At 44.7% G+C, this 21,519-nt stretch overlaps 1 protein-coding gene across 2 annotated transcripts; it reads right to left on the bottom strand.

The window, feature by feature from the left end:
* Positions 1 to 11: 11 nt before the first annotated feature.
* On the bottom strand, positions 12 to 20,398 carry LOC306697406 (rapamycin-insensitive companion of mTOR-like; the record flags this gene model as incomplete). Of its 2 annotated transcripts, none has more annotated exons than XM_079161294.1 (37): positions 12 to 1,780; positions 1,861 to 1,999; positions 2,111 to 2,234; positions 2,458 to 2,610; positions 2,710 to 2,916; positions 3,003 to 3,310; positions 6,095 to 7,193; positions 7,338 to 7,567; positions 7,966 to 8,072; positions 8,182 to 8,274; positions 8,408 to 8,495; positions 8,609 to 8,718; positions 8,834 to 8,912; positions 9,020 to 9,096; positions 9,349 to 9,513; positions 9,721 to 9,847; positions 9,958 to 10,157; positions 10,273 to 10,408; positions 10,520 to 10,566; positions 10,661 to 10,762; positions 11,177 to 11,342; positions 11,596 to 11,696; positions 11,881 to 11,961; positions 12,139 to 12,205; positions 12,312 to 12,402; positions 12,661 to 12,748; positions 13,480 to 13,562; positions 13,651 to 13,718; positions 14,007 to 14,074; positions 14,459 to 14,628; positions 14,813 to 14,939; positions 15,510 to 15,573; positions 15,741 to 15,872; positions 15,964 to 16,028; positions 18,559 to 18,656; positions 20,146 to 20,193; positions 20,323 to 20,398. In XM_079161294.1, 37 exons carry the CDS (start codon positions 20,369 to 20,371, stop codon positions 1,700 to 1,702), a joined length of 5,238 nt encoding a protein of 1,745 aa, XP_079017420.1. In that variant the 3' UTR covers positions 12 to 1,699. The 2 variants fall into 2 exon arrangements, with proteins under 2 accessions (XP_079017420.1, XP_079017419.1); XM_079161293.1 differs by having other exon boundaries at positions 3,003 to 3,262; positions 20,323 to 20,371.
* Positions 20,399 to 21,519: the final 1,121 nt, after the last annotated feature.

The raw sequence follows: 21,519 nt of genomic DNA on the forward strand, positions 1-21,519 counted from the left end.
CGTTTTGGGTATTTCAAATTTTGTTTTTATTAACAATGCATCCCTTTGATAGGATTGTATGTTTCTTTAGGTCATCAATGCCCCCCAGAAACATACTGTACACACTATACAAGGGAAACCACAATTCAGGCAAAAGAAAAAAAAAGAAAAAAAAAAAAGAATAAAAACAAAGTTTAAATTATAATACAGTCTTGAGGAAAAAATATAAATAACTTTTTTTCTTCTCTGGTTGAGCTCACTCTATGGTACAGACATATAATAAATAGATCGGATCTGACATTACTCAGCTGATCTATGAATCATCTCTCTATGAGTCCATTTGTGTAGCAGCATTATAGCAAAAACAAGCCAATGGAAACAGAGATCCGCCGCTTCCCTGGAAACTTTTTACAAATCCTTTAGTCATCATCACAACGCGCGCCCCCCCCCCCCCCCACCTCTCTCCATCTCAGCCAATGACAGACAGTGATATTGCATTGTGGAAACAGATTCAGGGGGAATTATATTCCTACAATGTAATGGCATCATTTAATGGCAACCTACTTATTTATTTTTTTAAATTTTACAAGCAAGAAACACGTTAAGGTGACATTACAACTTTGCCATGCTTGTTGCACATGCAGTGGAAGTGAAGCACAGAGGTAAGAAGGGACAGAGTTGGGTAGCTGCTGGGCTTATGCAGGTTTTGCAGACGTCTGTGAGCAGAGTTTGGTTCTAAATCTGTAATGAATCATTCTACAGACAACTTGTACAACTGAGCATCTTTCCAAAAGATCAACCCACCTTCTGAGAAGCTTACCAGTAATGCAATGGCTGAAGAAAAACATTAAAGGTCCTAGGCAAGTAAAGGATGGCATAAACTAGCATTGAATTACATGCTATTCTCCTCATGTACTGTGTTGGGGTGGCATATATAGTGCTTTAGAAAATACAATACTAGTGATGTTTGATTGTCTGAGATATAAGAAATAGAAAAGTAATTGGCTGTCTGTGCGGACGAGAGGCTACAGGTTGTAGGAAGTGTTTAGGCAAGAGAAGCAAAAGCACATATCTGGCTAGAACACATCACAAGTCGGGGTGGGATATGAACCAGGGAGGCTCCGGATAAGTTTTAAAAACAGCAGGACCCCTTCTGTAGTGTGTTGTTTCATAAGGAAAAAAGAACGCGGGGGTCCGAGGAATCACTGGGTAGACACAACAACATGCCTTATTCATTTCATAACAGAAAAAACACACACCACCTCTGGTAAGAGATAAAATGTTGATAGAATTTTTTCTTTTTTTTTTTTTCTTCTTTTAAACACGCGAGTCTTTGTGTTAATGATCCCGCTTGTCCTTTAGCATTACGTTGATGTATTATTGAGTGTTGCTCAAGATTGCCAACCAATCTGAAAACAGCATTTGGTTAAACTGCTCCCCCCCCTTTTTCCTGTTAAAAAAAGTCTTAAACAGCATTAGGCGTGAACGGGTTAAATTTTGTTTACAGATCGACATCCTCCGTTTCCAACAAAGGCGAGCAATGACCACCTCCTCCTCCTCCTCCTCCTCTTCCTCGGCTATGGTTCTCTGTTTTGGGCAACAGAAAAATGCCAGACGCCTCCCCAACCTTATAACTTATATACTAATCAGTCGTTTTCTTTCTCCATGTATGTAGGGTGGCAGGTCCGAGGCTGTGCAGGGAACACAAGGGAGAGGATGATCAGGATTCTGCAGGAGGGTCACCATCTTCTTCAACAGGTTTTGGTAGCTTCGTCAGGATTGCCTCTGCTTCCTCATACATCTGGGAAAAAAAGGAAATAGGAATTTAATACATGGGATGGCAAACACAAAGATGTAGAGCCTCAGAAAACACAGACTTACAGGCATGAATTGCACATCCTGGAAGAGTTCCTGTATGAAGCGTCTTGACGTCAGGCGAAACATACAGTGGGCTAAGAGGTGGGAAACCTCCGAGTACAAGCAGATGTCGTCAAACGCATTGGGAAACTTCTCCTTTATGCTGCAGGAAAGAAGAAGTTAAGAGGCCTTAAAAACAACAACTTCTATTGTTCTGCAGTTGAACATGAATCTCAAAAAATGTACAGAGAATAAAGAGGAGGGGGAGCTTTACGTCAGTAGTCCTGTTTCGTGGCCTTTGGTTCCTACAGAGGAGCTGAGGTTGATGATGAGGCGGAGCACCTCCTTCCTCAGCAAGACCCGGGAGGCGGGGCCGTCTTCTGATATTGCCTTGCTGCCTACAAATATTCAATATTCACCACAATGAATACAATATAAAACAGTGCCACGCAGCAAATCTTTATTTGTTTATTTTGTTATGGAAAGAATCAAACATACTACAACAGCTTCACTGACCCGATAAAGGAACAAAAAGTCATTTTACTAATGAGACATGTTTTTTGTTGTTGTGTAAAACATGGACCTCACATCCCTGCAGGTTGTAGTTACTCGTGGTCTTACCTATAACAATATCATTAGGTGTGGGCGTGCTACAGATTGAGCCTTGCGACACAGCAGCGTCGCTGCAGCCCGACACCCCGGAGAACTTGGACTGAGGCATCACCTCCAGACGATGGCCGCTCTGCCCTCCCCATGATGGGAAGTCGACAAAGTCTGAGACAAAAAAACAAAACAAACACAAAACATAATTTGTTATATTCTGCACAGAGTTTAAAGTATGACCATGTGAATGAATGAATGTGTGTCGCTCACCCGTCCGAGGGTGTGTGCTGTTGGTCTGTGGCTGTGTGGGGTATCCGAGTACGCTGGCTCCTACACAGTAGAGGCAGTTTTCTTCAGTGTGTTCCTGCAGCCCCGTCTCCTCTGAACCCACCGTGTGGTTCTGGGTATCACCTCGGCACACAATCAGCTCAGTGATACTAAACTGCTGCTTCAGTGATGGTAGAGCAGGGCGATCACCTACAGAGGGGGAAACCCAGGGTGAGCACAAACACAACCCATCTGTTTCATTAAAATGTTTAAATCAGGCATAAAGTTGAACTCACCGTCTCCATCGCCGAACAGGAAGCGTTTTCGCTCTTCCGACGGCGGGCTGACCCTCTGCTGAAAGTAAGCCGATTCTCTGATGTGGAACATGTCGTTGATGTCCATGGGCAGCGCTAGGCCAACATAGTCGTCGCTACACCCGTAGGTGGCGCTAGAAACCATGGAGCGCACTGAGGAGCAGCGGTGCAGAGTGCTTTGGTTGATGGGACTTAGTAGGTCCTCTTTATCCAGAGAGGCAAAGCTAAGAGCCTTCAGAAACCTAGGGAGGGCAAGAGGAGAGGTACGTGAGAGGATCCGGGGGGAGAGACTGGGACAGAAAAAAGGGTCATGAGGAATAAGTGAAAAAAAATGTTGGACAAAAGCAGAGAGACACAGACTTAGTGAACAGAAAGTTAGAAGGAAGTTGGGATCACGACGTGCTCTACAGCCTGAACCACTGCAGCAAGCTACCAGGCCAGCAGCTTCAGGTAAACCCACAGTGTGATATCAGTCTTAATGCAATGTCAAGTACCTAGAGGCACAGCTTTGAATACACTAAAGCAAGGATTAGAAAGTTAAAGCTACACATGAAAAATACCTGTTAGAAAAAAAAGGGGTTAGAGCTGGTCAGTAGGACTTAAAATTGTATGCATATGTCTAATATTGGACACGGCTCTAAGAGGAGGGAACAACCTGCAACTGATAGTCTACACGTGGCCTATTCACACTACAGGACTGCAGGAGTCAAAGCAATGGAAACACAACTGCAGGCATAGAGCTAGAGCGAGGACATCTTTGTCTGGATCTGTGCTAGAAGCTACATCTCTACTGAGGAGGACACTGGGTCGGTCCACCCACCGCGGTGCAAGTGTTCTGGACAGCCTGCGGTACGGACTTAAGACGCTGGGCTCTGGACAGGTACCCCTCCTGTCTGATATCCTGACAGACACAGAAGGTGCACAAGAAACACACTCACACCTGTCATTGCCAAGGAAGACAGAAGTCAAGGCCGTGGATGTATAAAGAGAAAGGCAGTGGGAGCGAGAGGGAGGGTAAATATTTTATATTTATTTGGGTGTTGAGATCAAATAAACAATCTCTCTCCAGAATCGCTGACTCCACCTTAATTGATACATTTTTCCTCTCATAATTTCTATAGAATGAGATTCAAATGCTGTGCAAGACTGTTAATCTATCACCGGAAATTTAAAGTTATTATCAAATAACTATAATGGATCAAATGCTTCACGGTGAATGTGACGAGAGAGTTTAATATGCAGTGAGAGTTAAGAGCCGATGTTCTTCCACTTTGACACTTTAGTGTCAGAGGTAGAGCTCTCCTCACACTATGTTTCCACATATGTTGGTCCTGCCTTCAGCCACCTTTGTTTTAACATGGATGAGTGACAATTAAACACTTAAAACCAGAACAAACACAACAGCATGTCACCTATTTCTACCATGATCTCTACCTCTAGGAAGGGTTGCAGCTCTAAGAGGAGGGAACAACCAGCTACTGACCGTCTACACGTGGCCTATTCACACTACAGGACTGCAGGAGTCAAAGCAATGGAAACACAACTGCAGGCATAGAGCTAGAGCGAGGACATCTTTGTCTGGATCTGTGCTAGAAGCTACATCTCTACTGAGGAGGACACCGGGTCGGTCCACCCACCGCGGTGCAAGTGTTCTGGACAGCCTGCGGTACGGACTTAAGACGCTGGGCTCTGGACAGGTACCCCTCCTGTCTGATATCCTGACAGACACAGAAGGTGCACAAGAAACACACTCACACCTGTCATTGCCAAGGAAGACAGAAGTCAAACGCTACCCGATAGGCACAGAGCTGCTTAAGCTACAGCAGCAAAAATAGAGTCATGTTTAGAGTTTTTCTCTAAAACGACTTCATTCACATCTTCAGCGATGGCTGACTTACCTGCGAGGCGAAACAGACAATTTAAATTTGGACTTGGGAAATTGTGATACACAATTTTCTTCTCTTTCATAGAACAAGAAGTCTAGAGATTAATTAAGAAATGAATGAACTGATTAAAGGTGCAGTCAGGGGTTCTAATCCAACACACTTTTTGATAAATTATGTTAAAAAAGATTTGGTGTTCGTACACAGCGTTGGCCCTGGAAAAGGGAAACAGACAAAGTTGCTTGGACAAAGCAGCACAAAACTATTCCAGCCAATCAGCAACAGGGAGCTTTGTGCTTGTGCACAGGACAGGACTGGGGAAAGGCCGTGGATGTATAAAGAGAAAGGCAGTGGGAGCGAGAGGGAGGGTAAATATTTTATATTTATTTGGGTGTTGAGATCAAATAAACAATCTCTCTCCAGAATCGCTGACTCCACCTTAATTGATACATTTTTCCTCTCATAATTTCTATAGAATGAGATTCAAATGCTGTGCAAGACTGTTAGTCTATCACCGGCAATTTAAAGTTATTATCAAATAACTATAATGGGTCAAATGCTTCACGGTGAATGTGACGAGAGTTTAATAAGCAGGTAGAGCTCTCCTCACACTATGTTTCCACATATGTTGGTCCTGCCTTCAGCCGCCTTTGTTTTAACATGGATGAGTGACAATTAAACACTTAAAATCAGAACAAACACAACATCATGTCACCTATTTCTACCATGATCTCTACCTCTAGGAAGGGTTGCAGCTCTAAGAGGAGGGAACAACCAGCTACTGACCGTCTACACGTGGCCTATTCACACTACAGGACTGCAGGAGTCAAAGCAATGGAAACACAACTGCAGGCATAGAGCTAGAGCGAGGACATCTTTGTCTGGATCTGTGCTAGAAGCTACATCTCTACTGAGGGCACCGGGTCGGTCCACCCACCGCGGTGCAAGTGTTCTGGACAGCCTGCGGTACGGACTTAAGACGCTGGGCTCTGGACAGGTACCCCTCCTGTCTGATATCCTGACAGACACAGAAGGTGCACAAGAAACACACTCACACCTGTCGTAGCAAATGTAGACAGAACTCTCTAAAACGACTTAATTCACATATTTTCATTCATGTGACGACAAACATATTAAAAAACAAAATAAATACAGATGCTTTTTGTCATATTGTAGCGATGGCTGACTTACCTGCGAGGCGTTAATCTGGAGTCCAGGCTGCCGGTCTTCATAGTGATGGTGTCGGTGAACAGCACGTCTTTGGCTGGCGAAGCCAAAGCTTCGCTGTGAGACAAAGACGGGTGTATCCTCTGCTGCTGCAGCCTCTTCAGCGTAGCGTAGCCCAGCGCGTCCCGTGGGCTGGTGTACATGAAGCTGCAGTCCGCCAGGCTCTTGATGGTGGTCACTGAGGGAGACTTGAGGGACTGAGCTCGTCGGGGGAGAGTGTGCGAGGAGCCGGGCGGTACCAGAGAGACAGTTGAGGACTTAGACGTGGACATGTGGTTGGTCTGAGCCTGGGGGGTGAGAGAAGAGAGCGTTTTGACAGTCTTGGCTGACACCACTGTGTTGAGGCTCACGCAGTCGGAGGAGTCTGGTTCGGGTTCTGGATGCTCGGGGTTTCCCACCGTCTCCCTGGAGGGACTGGAGCTCATGGAGCTGATGCCGCTGGTTGTGGTGTCCGTGTTAAAGCTCTGGCTGCGGCTTTTAAACTGAGTACCTCCGCCGCCGCCTCCTCCGCCCCCTACTACATTGCCTCCGCTAGACGAGGAGCCCCCATCTCCTGCCAGACGCTCTCGGCTGCTCTGCTCCCTCTCCCCGCTGGGGTGCTCCACGGTCCCGTGCCCTCCTAGACCACTTAGTCCAAGGCCTGAGCCTCCTCCCTTGGCCAGCCTGCCCTCCACAAGCTGCTCCTCGGAGCCCCCCCTGGTCCCAACAAAGGATGTCTCCAGGCTGACCGTGGGACTCTTCGGCATTCCTCTGCCATTAAACACGGGGGTGAAGACGTCCCCCTGGTTTGGGCTGTAGACGGAGGGCTCCGTCACTGTCCTGTTCCGCCTCATCTTGAGTTCAGTAGGTGTGCGAGAGCCTGCTGGGGTCTTGGGGTCGCTGGTGGAGCGCAGCTTCTTGCTGGGGAGGGACAGGGAGTTGAGTAAGCGAGAGCGAACGAAGCGCGTGGAGGCCAGGATGGTGAAGGGGCTGCGGTCCTTGACTGGTTTGGAGTGGAGATAGAAATTGGGCTCGTCTGACTGGTCCAGAAAATCACACTTGTCATCGTCCAGGATGTACATGTCTGAGAGCACAAGGAGTGAATTAAGAATACAATAGGAGCATAAGAACGTCTATCATAATAGCCAGAGTGCATCAAAGATACCCGATTACTGTGATAGTGTCTGTCTACAAACAATAAAGCACTGACAAAGTAAGTCCTACGCACTTGGTTGAGACTCGCTCTCGCTGTTGTGGCGCGAGCTGGTGGATTCAGAGTTCAGACTGAGCGTGCTCGGTACTGAGGAGAGTTCAGAGGTCAGCTGTGCGTCCACCTCTTCTGGAGTGACAGGCCACAGCGTCCTGCGACTGTGTCTGACTGAATCCCAACCATACTGCTTCAGCACCTCACAACCCTGCCTGGTCTTGGAGATGACACCCAGCACATAAACACACGTCCTGTGGATGAGAGAGAGAGGACAGTTAGTAAACACACCGAACGTACAATTGTGTTCCGTTGACCCATTACATATTTCCAGAAATATGTGCCATTGCTTGATTTTTGTTTTGTGCTGTAGATGTTTCACAACTAAGATGTTTTACATGACTAATCCAATGTAGCTGAATAAAAGATAAACAACCTGCTTCTCTAAAATTTCTGAGGGGCAGCTGGAGTCAAAATCCTCCTTTCACAATAGTTTTGGCAGAATGAGAGACCAGTATTTAAAAATGTTATATGCAGATATATTTTAAAATGCCTCAATGTCTTTGGGAGCTTTCATAAGCAGCTCATTTCTATTTTTTGCATTTACAGTTTATATATATATTTTGAGTTTACTGTGAAAGGATAAGCCTACCCTCGTACTGACAGCACATCACAGTGCTGAGCCAATGTGAGGATGTCAGGAATGACATTCTCCTCCTGCAGGAGATTCAGTCCCCAGTTTGAAGAGCCAATGTTGCCCTGCATTGGGAAAAAAAACAAAATCAACCAGAGCCATCTTTTTGTAACTATTATTGTTATCGGGACAGAGTAACTGAGGTGACATCAATTGATAGCAGGTGATACTGACCAGGGCCCAGAGAGCAGCCTTCAGCTGTTTGATGCCCTCCCAGGTGTCCAGCATCGGGGAGCGAACCGTGTAGCTGAGGTCAGGAACCACACTCTGGAGACAGGCGGGGAAAAAGACAAGACGTTAGGAAGAAAGGCCGCTAAACCTGCAGAACCCACCGCTCCCCAGACAGTTGAATGTAGAAAATGAAAGATTTGAAAGCCAACAAATAACCTGAAGCAGTTACCTGAGCCTCCAATAGATGACAGCCCGTCTTATCGTGGACCAGCTGACCATACAAGTGCACGGGGAGATAGACATTTGGTCTTTGTAACCTGGAGACACAAGCAGAGAAAATGTAGGCACACACACACACTCACACTCGACAGCGTATCCTGTGACCCATCAGTCGTGAGTCGTCAGGTCATGACAAACTCCAGCTTCTCACCTTTGGTTGCTGCGTCGGACGTAGTTGTCTCCATCGACAGGTTTGCGGTAGGTTGTTAGTGCTTCGTTGAGCTGCTCCTCTATCAGGTCCACGTACTTAAGGTTGTATTCCTGCAATCAACAAGTAAAACAAAACCCTCTATTGAAGTGTAGTCTTAGTATAATATAGTAGCCAAATTAAAACTGAATTTGTTATTTTTGCTGTATGCCAATGTCCTGATAATACCTTCTGCCATTTGTCCAGCTGTTTGCTGACGTAACCTCTCTCATTGAGGTAGGAGAAACCCTTGGGAATGGACAGGAACCTAAACAGCAGAAACAGTGTTTTCAAGAAGGCTTTTGTACTACATACAAGACTGAAATGATTTACTCTCAGCTACTTCTGATAAGCAGTGCTGCTGTAAACACCCACCTGAGGAGCAGCAGGAGGCCCTTGTCTCCCAGGTGGGACAGAGCAGGTTTCAGCTGGATTAGAGCGTGGAGGTTGGCCTGTGAAGCAGCACAACATACCGAGTTAGACAACAGGAAGGGTGGACACACGGCCACTGTCAGACAAACACCATCCACTCAAACCGATTGCATTTCAACACATTCAAATTAATATATCCATTAACACTTTTAGTGATTTTTTTTTTTTTACTGTTCAAGAAAGGGAATAACGCATCCTAATCTGACAAACGGCTCTTTCTGGAGAGAGTTCTTCTGTACTGACATTACTAGACAGTGTTTTCAGGCAGTCACCTTGTCCTCGCAGGCCTCGTCCAGTATGTCCAGGGCCTCCATGGACACAGCCTTGCTGTGGTCGTGAAGCTGTGTGACCAGCAGCTCCATGCCCCAGCTGCTGAAGAACTCCACGTTCGCACGCAGCAGCACACGGAGGTGTTTGGTGGCATACAACCTGCACACCTGAGCCATTGTGGGAGAAAGAGGGGACGTTAGGCTGCAGATCTTGTGGGTGGAACAATGCAGCGACGAGTGCATCATTTTGTATCCCAACAACTCTATAGTTTTCACAATCTTGGGGTAATTGAAAACTTGTGAACGTGTCCTGATTATACGTATTTATTTGCTGTGGTTGTACGCGACGCCCTCTTGTTGGTGTGGCTTTCTTACATCAGTAGCAGCAGTGAGGATCTTGGAGAGGATCACTCTGGCCAGACCGTCTCTGCTGTAGTCCAGTGTGGATACAGCGAGTTTCAGCACAGCGTCCTGGTTCTTCACACAGCACAGATTCAGCAGGCTGCAAAAAAACAGAAAAACAAAGGAGTTGTCGGCAGAACCTCGATAGAATTCGTCAATTTATCGAACAACCATTTCTGAAACCTTCACATTCTATGTCTGTACACTTACCACTGAAACAGGCCACATTTCTCCAGCAGTTTGACTCCCTGCGGGTGTGCAGAGAGTGTCCCCAGGAAGAGGAAGTAGTGTTGGCTGAGTGTGGTGAGCAGACCGTTACTCTGCAGACAGCGCTCAGGCTTCAGCCCTGAGGAAAAGGACAGCCATGACACCATGTCCCTCACCACGTCCTCCAGGTAACCCTGGCCATCCTGGTGACAGCGGGAGCAAGAGGACAGAAAGGGTCGACAGGAGAGCCAAGTTAGAGAAAGACAAAAGGTGAAACAGGTACGTGTGTTTTTCTGTGTACTTGCACACTTCTCTAACCTCGTCTGACTCCATGAGGAACTCGATAAACTGACAGCCAACCACAGTGAGTTGTCTGGCCTTTGGGTGATCCAACGCCAGCCCTGCGTACAATTTACTACTGGGCTTATAAAAGTACAGCAGCCTTCGCACAAACCTGCATCACACAACAACAACAAAAAAAGGTATTTAAAAGAAGATGTCAGTAAAATTACGTCAAAGTACTTTAAATGTCGCACTGGGTTTTGATGATATGAAGGAGCCTTACTTGTGCATATGTTCATCTTTGTTGTTCCTGAGGTTTACATGTGGCCACTAGGAGAGAACAAAAAAAAACACAACTTCTAAACATTGAAGAGGAAAATAAATACACAACAGATTCTGTGGTGCTCCATGACATCATCCTGACCTTGAGGATGGTGGCAATGAGCAACCAGTTCCACTCCAGGTTCTGCTTGTGGTTGAGAATGTGACTGTCTCTAAGGTTCAGCATCAGTGCTTCCTCTGTGTCCTGAACACAAACACAGAAAACAGTGATTTGAGAAGTAAAAAAGGGGGAATATAAAGATGTAAAGATATGAAGGAGCACTAATAATAAGCTTTGCACCATTTGTATTCATTTCTTTAAAACATCTGCTTTACATTGTGCCAAACAGCATGCTTAGAACAAACACTGAAAACGTAAATAAGACAAGAGAAGCGAGGTATTTCTTTTTTAATCTGTGATGGAAGCTGGCCGTTTCTCACTTTTCAGTGTTTGTGCTAAGCTAAACACAACCCAGACCTTCGTACTAAGGATAAATTAGACATCAACTGTGAGTAAGATGGAAAATAAGCATGTTTCCTAAATGTGTTCTTTTAAACTACTTCAACATGTTGCTGAGACACAGAGGGTAGAATCTGAAAAAAGCACGTTCACGTTTACCTTAATGGCATAGATGTCCCTGTGGACGCGCGAGTGGGTCTCTTTGCGGTTGTGGGAAGACACAGACTTGCGGATGATGTGGTCCAGGTAAAGACTGTGTGGTTTCAACCCTTTCTTCTTCTTCTCATGGAAACACTTCAGATTGTTGACTGCTGCGCTTGCCCGACTGTAACAATAACATACACGGGGATTGTTTGGATTTTTCAGAAGTTAGGTTGGAAAATGTTAACATCTATTATGTTCATAGTTCACTTCTGTACTGTGTTCACCGTTACAAGAGACATTCTGTTTACCTTCATGAGAGAGAGGAAGTGCAGAGACAACTATGTACTGTAGTTCTCGTAAATAGATTGGGGAGGACTGAAAATAATTTTTTTTTTTTAAAGGAGAAACCGACATGCAATTCTGAGTGTACTTACAGTCGTTTCTGCTGTGCAATATCAAAGGAGGCTGCCATGTTGATGAGGGTGGGAAGGCAGTGCAGGTGGTGACTGTGAGAATGGGGAAGGATGGTGTTTGCCTAAACAAGAGAAGGGCAGGTGGAGGAAAAAGAGGGGATGCATTTCATATAAGAATCACAATAACTCAGTCGTAGCAGTGACAGAGAAGCACAAACTTTAGTTTATTCTCTAGATTTCATTGTGGCAAACAATACTTTCTCAGCTTTTCAATGTAAAAGTGTCAGAGATGCATTTTAATATCACCATGTGAAGAAGTTCTCCCAAGAGGATAGTGGCTCTCACAGCGAGCTGATCATCGCTGCTGGTCACAACTTCAACAATACCCTATGGTGACGACAGAGAGAAGGATATAGTTTAATAGCAACATGGTGTGAAACTGTAACACAGTACAACCAGAGAGGCCATGATGTGAGATACCCCTAAAAAAACATTCAAGCTGAATTTTTGATATATCAGCCCTACGGTGCAACGGTCTAAAGAAGACACACTGCGTCAGCTCACCTCTAACAGCCCGCTGGAGATGAAGGCGGAAAGAACAAATGCCAGGTAGTTGTCCATCAGATCAGGCCTAGTGAAGCAAACAGGAGAAGAATAACTCTGTGGCTCATACAAACACTGAACTAGCCGTTTTGTCATATTATTTGCAACTTCTATTCCCTCATATCATCTCCCACCTAGAGCGGGCTCGATGGGGCAGGATGACTTTGGCCTCAGCAGCAAGAAACCCATCAGAGAGTCTCCAGGTGTCCTGGAACCTGGCGGGGTCTGAGGAAGACCAGAGCAAAGATGAGCTTACTCTGTGTGTCTAAAACATGGACTTATTTGGGTTGAAATAGTACCAAAGCATTTGAGAATAACACTTTGCAGTATGCTTTCTGTCATGATCATACAAGGCCACAAATTCAGACTGCAGTTACATATAAATAAAGTACTGCAAGTTAAAATACCCAAATTACTGGGAACAAGATGCTGGGAGGAAGTATATAAAAATAATTCTGAAGATACAAAAGATGTTTCTCTCACCAACACTTAGAAGAGCTTCCGTGAAGTCTTGAGTTACGATGGGCACAGGGAGCCTGAATATCTCATATAACACCTCCAGCAAGCCTTTCTGCAGGGAAACGATATGAGAGCAATCAGACACACACCTGACACGGCACAAACTACATTTACGAGCGCTCAAAAGAGCACTTCTAATATCTCAATGTTGGGGCTGTGTCGTGCAATACTCGTTACTATGTGTTTATGGATAAAGATAAATATAGAAGCTAAAGCTACAGATCACAGTGTAAGAGTGAACCATCACATCAGCTGGCGATCAAGGCAGAACAACACTGTTCCTGTAAAGCCGGGCAAGTCTTTATTCACTTGTTACAATCATTAAAAAGCAAAAGCAAGTGTAGGCATTCACTATACTGTCAGTGCTAACGTACTCTGCTAATGTGAGCGCCACAGGTCTTTATGTAGAAACGTTACGTTTTAGGAAGGTGTATCTCCTTCCAACCTCTCTGGGTAACGAGTATCACTAACACACACAGTTTAACCATGACTAGCTCAAAATACACAAATCCAGCCTGAAAATGAAGAAAATCTAATAAGACAGCATGAGACTGTATGGAGCTCAGACCACATGTGAAAAGTTTGCATTCGGGGTTTTCTGCCAGAGAGGGCTCATTTCAACCCAAACCAGGATCTTTCCGTAAACCTAATTGAGTTGGTTTGTTGCCTAAACCGGAGGAGATTTCTAACAGATGAAGGTGAACGTTACCACGCTGTGATTGGCCAGTCTGTGTTCGAGGGGAACGCATTTTATTAATAATGTATAACGGTATTGATACTCACCCTAACTTCCATATTTGGTATGCAAAGTAAGCCAATTAAAGATTGGATTCCGGAATTTCCAGCCTTGCATAGGTTGATAATCCCTGAGAAAGAAAGAGACGAAAAGTAAAGTAAAGTAAAAGTCAATCTATTTACAAATAACTACATTTATTACTACATCCAAGTCCTTACCAGACCAGGAGCGAAAGGCTGCCACTATGGCCATTCTACTCGACAAGAAACGGGCCTCTCTGTCCTCCCTGTGAACAGGAAAACGCACACAAACACATTAAAAACAGGACACCACAAAGGAAGGGATCAAACTACACCACGTAAGAAAAACACTGAACGACGTCAGGGAGAATCACAAAAAGGTCTTTTTATATAAAAGCTAATCTTCCAGAGTGACTTAAGAGATTATCGTGACTTAGCCTGCTTCACTTCCTCGGGCAAGTCATGCTGAAGTCAAGCAGCCCTGATAAGAAGGGTCACATCAGAAGACTATCTTTTTGTTTCTAGTGGAACAGTGACACTCTTCACACACTCACTTGAGCTGCCCTTCAGCCGTGTCTGCGTTGTGACGGTAGTGAAAATCTGTGAAAGGCGCGAGGATTTGCTGGAGGGCCGAACACAGACAAGAGAGGAATGAGTGCCAAACACAACAGACTTCATTAGTTCTTGAACATTAAGTGGACGCATTCTTAAAATACCCCCCCACGAAACATCTTGCAGTGATTATGAACCTGCCTCAGATCTCATATGACATCCGTGTGGACAGTATGAATGTGGTGATGAAATGCTTCTGTCTCAGGTGTCTGTTTACAGACCACGAGGCTTTAGAGAACTGCTGTAACTGGTTACTGTAAGCTCCATGGGAAAGAGACGGGCAACCTGCGGCGGCTAATCCTGACCGGAATGACTCCCAGCACACTGGCTCATTTAGAAACAGCAGCTTCCCCAGATCTCATATATCTGTGTGTGTGTGTGTGTGTGTATCTACCTCCAGTTCGACGTCAACACGCACATACTGACGGGTGCGTGGGTGGTTGAGTAGATGGAGGATGGTGGTGATCAGAGCTTCGTTGATGCGACTCAGCTGACAGTCAATCACACTCTTCAGGATGGTGCTGAGGCCTCCACGTTTGGCCACCACCTCTGGGTTCTTCAGAGCTACACAGTCAGCGACAAAGAAATATTAGTGGCTTTTTTTTCACGTTTTTGTAACAAACTAGGTATTTTTTACGAGGTACTTCTGTCCACGGACGTCGTGACTTCCCTCACAAAGCGGGTGCAGAATGAATGGTTTGTTTACATCGCCGTTGTGTGTTTGCGTCTCAAAAGGTCAGAAACTCACCCAGCTCACATACGATGGCGATGGCCGCGCGGACCATGCGGTCTCTCTCCTGTAGTCCATCGGTGCCCACGGCGATTAGAGAGTTTGCAACAGAGGAGGGGAACAGCATCGCATTGACAGTGATAATCTACAGAGGGAGGGAGGGAGAGGAGGAAGACAAGAGTCATTAAACAAGTCCAAACAGAGGAAGAAAAATAGCTTTTGCATTAGCCAGTTTCTCTAGGACTCTAGAAAATGAAGATACTTTTGCATTTTAAGAAAAGAAAATGTGATAAGAGAAATGTATTTCATAAGAGGCTATGTGTCATGGAATTAACAGGGGGGTTGTTTCACTGCCTGGATTACCAATAGTCCTTTTCTGAAACCAGACCCTGACTGTGCGCGTGTGTGTGTGTGTGTGTGTGTGTGTGTGTGTGTGTGTGTGTGTGTGTGTGTGTGTGTGTGTGTGTGTGTGTGTGTGAGAGAGAAGAGAGAGTTTACAGTAAACTACAGAAAGGGCTATAAATAACTGTGTCTGCAAACTTGTGCAAACTGTCCACACACTGACACTGCTGCTAACCCAATGATCTTTCTGGTGGCACTAAGGCTGAGCAAGGAGGGCATCTTTCTTTAGCATTACGACGGTGACTGAATCAATTGGACAAAGGCAAGGAAGGTATGGAATAAAGAATAAAAACATAAATACATATGAGCTTACCTTTCGGACTAATCTCAGAGCCTGAGTCCTCTCCCCCTCATTGCTCTGCTGGATGTCAATACATCTAAACAAGCACACAGGCTTAATTAGTCATGACTTTTTCTTATTACTACAGCCAGCAAGTAGGAGAACAATACATGTGTGACTGAAGCACAACATTTCAAAGGACCTGGGGAAAAAATGAATATTATTTGAAGCAAAGAATGAAATGTTTCCAGAGCAGGATCTCACCGTGCTATCAAATAGTCCACCTGTAGTCTGAGGACCTTCTGCAGCACGGTGGTGTCTCTAATGAGGTAGCGGAGCGCCCGCAACCCTGCAGCACGCACTTCTTTAGCCTCATTCAGTAGAGCTAGTCGCAGACTAGAGTTTAAAAATCAAACACTTAGATGAGCATGTCGATAGAAAGTACTTGGTGTACAATTGGTGACTACTGGTCGCTAACAACACTTACCAAATGATGATTTCTTCGTATGTAAACCCAAAGTTTTCCTCACGGTGGCTAATGCTGCATAGCAGCTGGAACACAGAGACAGAACAAAACACACATTAGCTGATTCATACAAGGAATGCATTGACACGGCTTTGGTCAAGGATAAAAGTAAGCCTTGCACGAATATTGTGTTTATAAGGGAGTTCAGCAACTCTAAAATTACACCATCTTTCACCTGAGAAGCTCGACGTTTTACAGTGTTAGAGTAAAACAAAATCATCAAACTAACAGACAATCTAATCTAACAAACAGAACAACACTATGCTGCTGAGTTCTGCAGGGGCCATGCATGTGTTTTGTTATATTCTTCCACTTGTCTGTTAAGTGCAGACTCATTTGGAGTAGGTAATGTTATGCTTTCACTGGTGGTAGATGGAGGTTATAATCACAAAAGCGTTGGGGCAACACGTTCACAGGTCCAGTAGTGGGAGTCAGCTTGTTGTTCATGAGTGCACTTGCACTGTATATGAAAATAGACGGTGATAACAGAAAGTAAGAAATGGGTTCTGTTGTATTATTCTGCCTGTAGCCTATTAGTTCCTGCTTTCTGAGCAATGGAACCCGTTTTTAGCAGAAACTGCCACTTTTAGAATGTTCCTCACCACAGGTCCTCCGTCATTAACGGAGCCCACACACAGCTCGTGTAAACAAGATTCAAATTCTCTGCACACAAAAACAATGAGCCTTCAGCGACAGTCAGTGTCAACCAGCGGGCCAAAGCTAACGGCACAGAAACTCATTATATGCGCAAAGCAATGAGCTCCTTGGGCAAAGGATGCTGCCATTTTGGAGCTGCCACCTTTTTTTTTTTTTTTATTTGATCTGCACCCTGGGGCACCCTAGCTCTCCCAACAAGTCAGCGCTACTCCATCACAGTAGGTCAGTCTATCCTTGCTTGTCCCGATGCCGCAGCAGAGGGGCCAATGGGTGAATTGAACCGCTAATTTTAGCGCAACTTCTTCCTTAAAGCGGGCCGTAAGCCTCATCTCTCCTTTTTCATAAAGCACAGAGGAAAGCAGGAGGAGAGACGCAGAATGATGGGTCGGCTGATGAGAGGCATGGTGAGCAGGGGGTTGTTTTAAACCAGCTGTGATGTCAGAGCTCAAGCAGGCAGGAGGAGGGGAGAGGAGATGGGGAGAGGGGCATGTGACACTCTCTGGGGGGGGGGGGGGGGGGTTAGGTCACCCTTGCTGTCCTGGAACCCTTATAAGGAATCAGAGGCACGGGGCTCTCACACACACACACACACACACACACACACACGTCACGGCCATTACCCTCCTGTCAGTTGTAAACAAGAGAGTTAGGCCCACACTCAGCCTTCATCTTGCTACAGTGGCAGCTGCAGTTTTCTGAAGGCCAGCACTTATTGGCTGCACAGCTTCCAACGAATGGTCAAAATATGTCCATGACAGACTTGCCCGACTTGGTTAAAAGCGGCAGGTTGCTCAGCTGAAATCAGCAACAGCTGGGCAGGAACTGAGGATGGAGTAAATGTCTTCGACGTTTCCCAATGTGGTGGTGATGGTGTGCAAAAATAACATCTGCAAGCGTTCCCCACATACACACATTAGCTTTCAGTTTTGCAAGTCATTTAATCTTTTTCTACGCGTTGTTCAAAATAACAGGAAGGCTCGAGACTACGCAAACATGTGTTGGGTGGAAGGCAGAAAAACACCCTGGAGAGGTGCCGAAAGAAACCACATAAATGTAAAATATATTCTCCCTCTTTTATTCATTTACAAACAAATAAATCTGTCCACTTAGTGTGACAGACACAGCCCAGTTGATCAGCTTGTTCTCAGCCTTTTAAATATCTGTTCTGATGCCTCCTACTATCCATGATCACTTGTTATATAATTCAGTTCACCTGCACGCACACACACACACACACACACACACACACACACACACACACACACACACACACACACACACACACACACACACACACACACACACACACACACACACACACACACACACACACACACACACACACACACACACACGTTGCTTTCATTGACTTGTTAGAAATTTGGATGCACATCGCACCATATGTGCCGGGGAATCTTTGCTTTTACCATCACCACTGCAGTGCAAAGCTAAGACAGGACTGACCGTTCGTCCTCCATGCACAAAGCGCTCACATTGAAACCGACGTTTTAGAAATGAGAGCTTCTGAGGTTCATAAGAACGTTAAGATTAGAAATCCCAGGTTTCAAAGTCAAAGTGTTGCTCTTGATGGTCAGAGAGCTTTGCCTTCCCTAGAGCTCCGGTTACATTCACTGTCAGCGTCACAGTGACAGGCACAGCTAGGCCTGCTGGCAGCAACACCCAAGAGGAGAGGATCAAGGAGAGGTTAGTGGTGACACTACAGAGGACGGGGAGCACAGCTAGTCTTTACAGATGTGAGAACAGAGAGTCCATCTTCTTGAAAAAGCTGCGCGTTTGTATCGTTTGTATTGTTTTGGGAGATAACTCATTCAGTCATTCTCAGTGTTGTCAACTACTGCCCAGAGTAACAAATAAAACAGCATAACTTGGCAGCATTACCTTTATGAAGTTGTTCAGGTGGCCCAATTTTCGCATGTTACTGACTCCATGTGGTTTGGCCACATTTTGAAGGATTTCGCGGAAGTTTTCTGATGGTTCTGTCAAAGAAAGAAAAAGGAAATACAATGTAACTAAGACAAGCATTTAGCCATATTGCCATAATATCGGTCGATGAACCGTCATTTACAAGTTGCAAGAAGGAAGTTGGTTTATCTGGTCGAACATATTTAGTGTGTACAGTCAAAACAAGGTCTAGGCAGTAAAAGCAAGACTTGAGCGAGGAAGTCTTTTTTTGTTTTCAGTTCCTTTCAACGATTACCGTATGTGCTTCTGTTACGATAATGCATCAAACTGGACAGATCTTTTTAGATGTGTTTTCTCCTCAACAACATAGACGAGCCAAATTTAGTTTCAATCTTTCAAATAGTAATAGCTATCAGTATTAGTCAAAGCCATAACTTAAAACACATGAAAAGAACAACAATTAAAACCTAAACCTAGGCTACTGAAAACTACAAAAATGTACAAATTTCCGTTTATTACTAAGAGAAAATTACTAAACCGAAGACTCTGTGATATTAGAGTCGAAGAAATTAAACACGCATTGAAAAGGATTTCAAACCAATAAGAGGCAACCAAAGGTGCATTTGCTGTCAGGGCAGTGATGTGAAATCTATCAACACCTGCAATTCTCTTTCAAATGAATTTGGGCTAGTTTGAGTGTGTGTGTCCTGTGAGTGTGTTTGTGAGATACAACAGTCAACGTGGACTTTGCCTAGACATCTTGGGCTTCATGGTCTTGAATGGTTGGACACAGACAGAGCTTTGGGATCGTACAAATACTCTTGTGACAAACCACCATAACGTTTTTTACACACACACACGCACACACACAATGAGCTGAGCTGAAATGAAACATTGAGGTTTGACCAACATCCTTCACACAGTTATGTTTCAAACTCATGATGAAACAGCTCACAGATTGAGCCCATCCGTATTGGCCTAAAATTGTTGTTTTCGTGTTGCATTCATCTGCAATTTCGGGTGCAAAATATCCTCTGGTTTACACGGTTACATGATTTTAAAAAAACAGCCGGTGTCTGGGTTCTCCAGACCGCTGCTCCATGTAAACAAACTGCTGCTGTAGAAGTCACTCTGACCAGGCTGTGTAAAATTTTAAAAAAAACACCCTGCGCTGTGTAAATGCGACTCATCTCACAGCCTTGTAACCCCAATTCATCACACAGCCAGCAGATGACCGATGCATGACTACAGCACGTATGGTCGGTTGGCTAAATAACAGGCTACTCACACCAATCAAAACAACAAAGCGTCGTCATGGCTGGTTAGCCGTTGCAGCTAGCTAACGCTAACTCAGCTAGTTACTTAGCCCGCTGCCTGTTATGATACCGCATTGTTATTACACGAAACAGAAAGGGAAAACCGAGGGAATGACCACGGCAGTGACAGGACAACTGCACGGAATAACTGTGTGTTCACGTAATAGGGCTCGTGTTTGCAGAGGAGCCCCTCATCCATTTTGAGCAATAATCTCTTTGAGGGTGATGTGATGAAGCTTCGCGTTACCTCTGGTCAGATCCAGCGGTACGTTCTCCTCTCCGCTGTCATTCCGACCTGTACAAAAAACACACACACCGGGGACACGGTGAGGGGACACACCGGGGTCATCACGTGCACGAGAACGTGTATTTTTGTAATATGCCACGATTGCAGACACCACCGTGTCGAGTTTTTCACGCTCACCTCGCATCCGAAGACTCCGGATAGGACGGCCGCGGAAGCTGGCCGCCATGTTTCCAGGAACATACACAACACCGGAAACTTCGCGGCTTCGCGCGAGACAAGAAAACAGACAACGGTGGGGGGGGGGGGGGGTTGTCGCGAGCAGCAAGCAAGCAGACTTCCCACAGACCTGAGATCAGGTGGATCCTGCCCAATCCCACTCTTACCAGGGATAAAAAACATACATCTGACCTGGAGACTGATTTATGGTCAGTGAAGAAGACGCGAGCAGCTTGACACCGGATAGTTTTCATCTCCGATATAACGTTGTAATTTCAAAAATGATTTTTTACATATTTGTAAAAGCAGGTCAGACTCTTTAGAAGCTCAGCGCCACCAAACTGAATAATATAAAGTGAAAGTAACAAAAGGGTTTGCATCATTATAATGACCAATATCATGTATAAATCATACAGCCATTAATACATACATTATATATGTAGATCATCTTTATTAATATGTTCGTTATTCAAGAAAATGCACAGTGATTTGAAGCATAAATGATAGTTATTAGTAATAGATTCATCAGCAATGCACAAACATTGCAAATGGCATTAAAATGATCCAGGGTTCTGATCCATGCCCTTTACATTGTCACGGTCATCACTGTAGATTAGATCATTTCATAGATACAGTCTGTAGAAAAACAAAAACATTTAAAGTAGGTTAATCTTTGTTTATAATAAATCCCAATTAATATTTGTGCTGCAGGGGAGGAAGATGTACGCAGATCCTTTACATTATCACAATGTAAAATATACTCCATTCAAGTAAAAGTAAAAACACTGTATTCAAGTTGTGTAAAAGTACAGAATAGTTATCGGTTGACTGACTTAAAAAAAATTAAAGTTTTATAAACTCATGTTTTTTTGTTGTTGTAAAATCTGAGTTACAATGTGTTAATGCAGATTAACTAGCTGTCAAAAAAATGTAATGGAATGAAAATAACAATACATCCCCCCCAACCGCCACAGACCGCTGGTCTACTGCTATTATATTTTGAGAAAACCCAAACATACCTTCTTTGACATCAACATAATCACTATCCTCATAATCAACATCATCATAAACATCATCTGTGGGCACAAAGACAATTCATGTTTCGTATGTTGTGTTGCCATGTCCTCCATAGTGCCAAAAACATAAGAAGAAATGTGG

Source organism: Pholis gunnellus (genome assembly GCF_910591455.1).
Source record: "Pholis gunnellus genome assembly, chromosome: 6".
NCBI classification, from domain to species: Eukaryota; Metazoa; Chordata; class Actinopteri; order Perciformes; family Pholidae; genus Pholis; species Pholis gunnellus.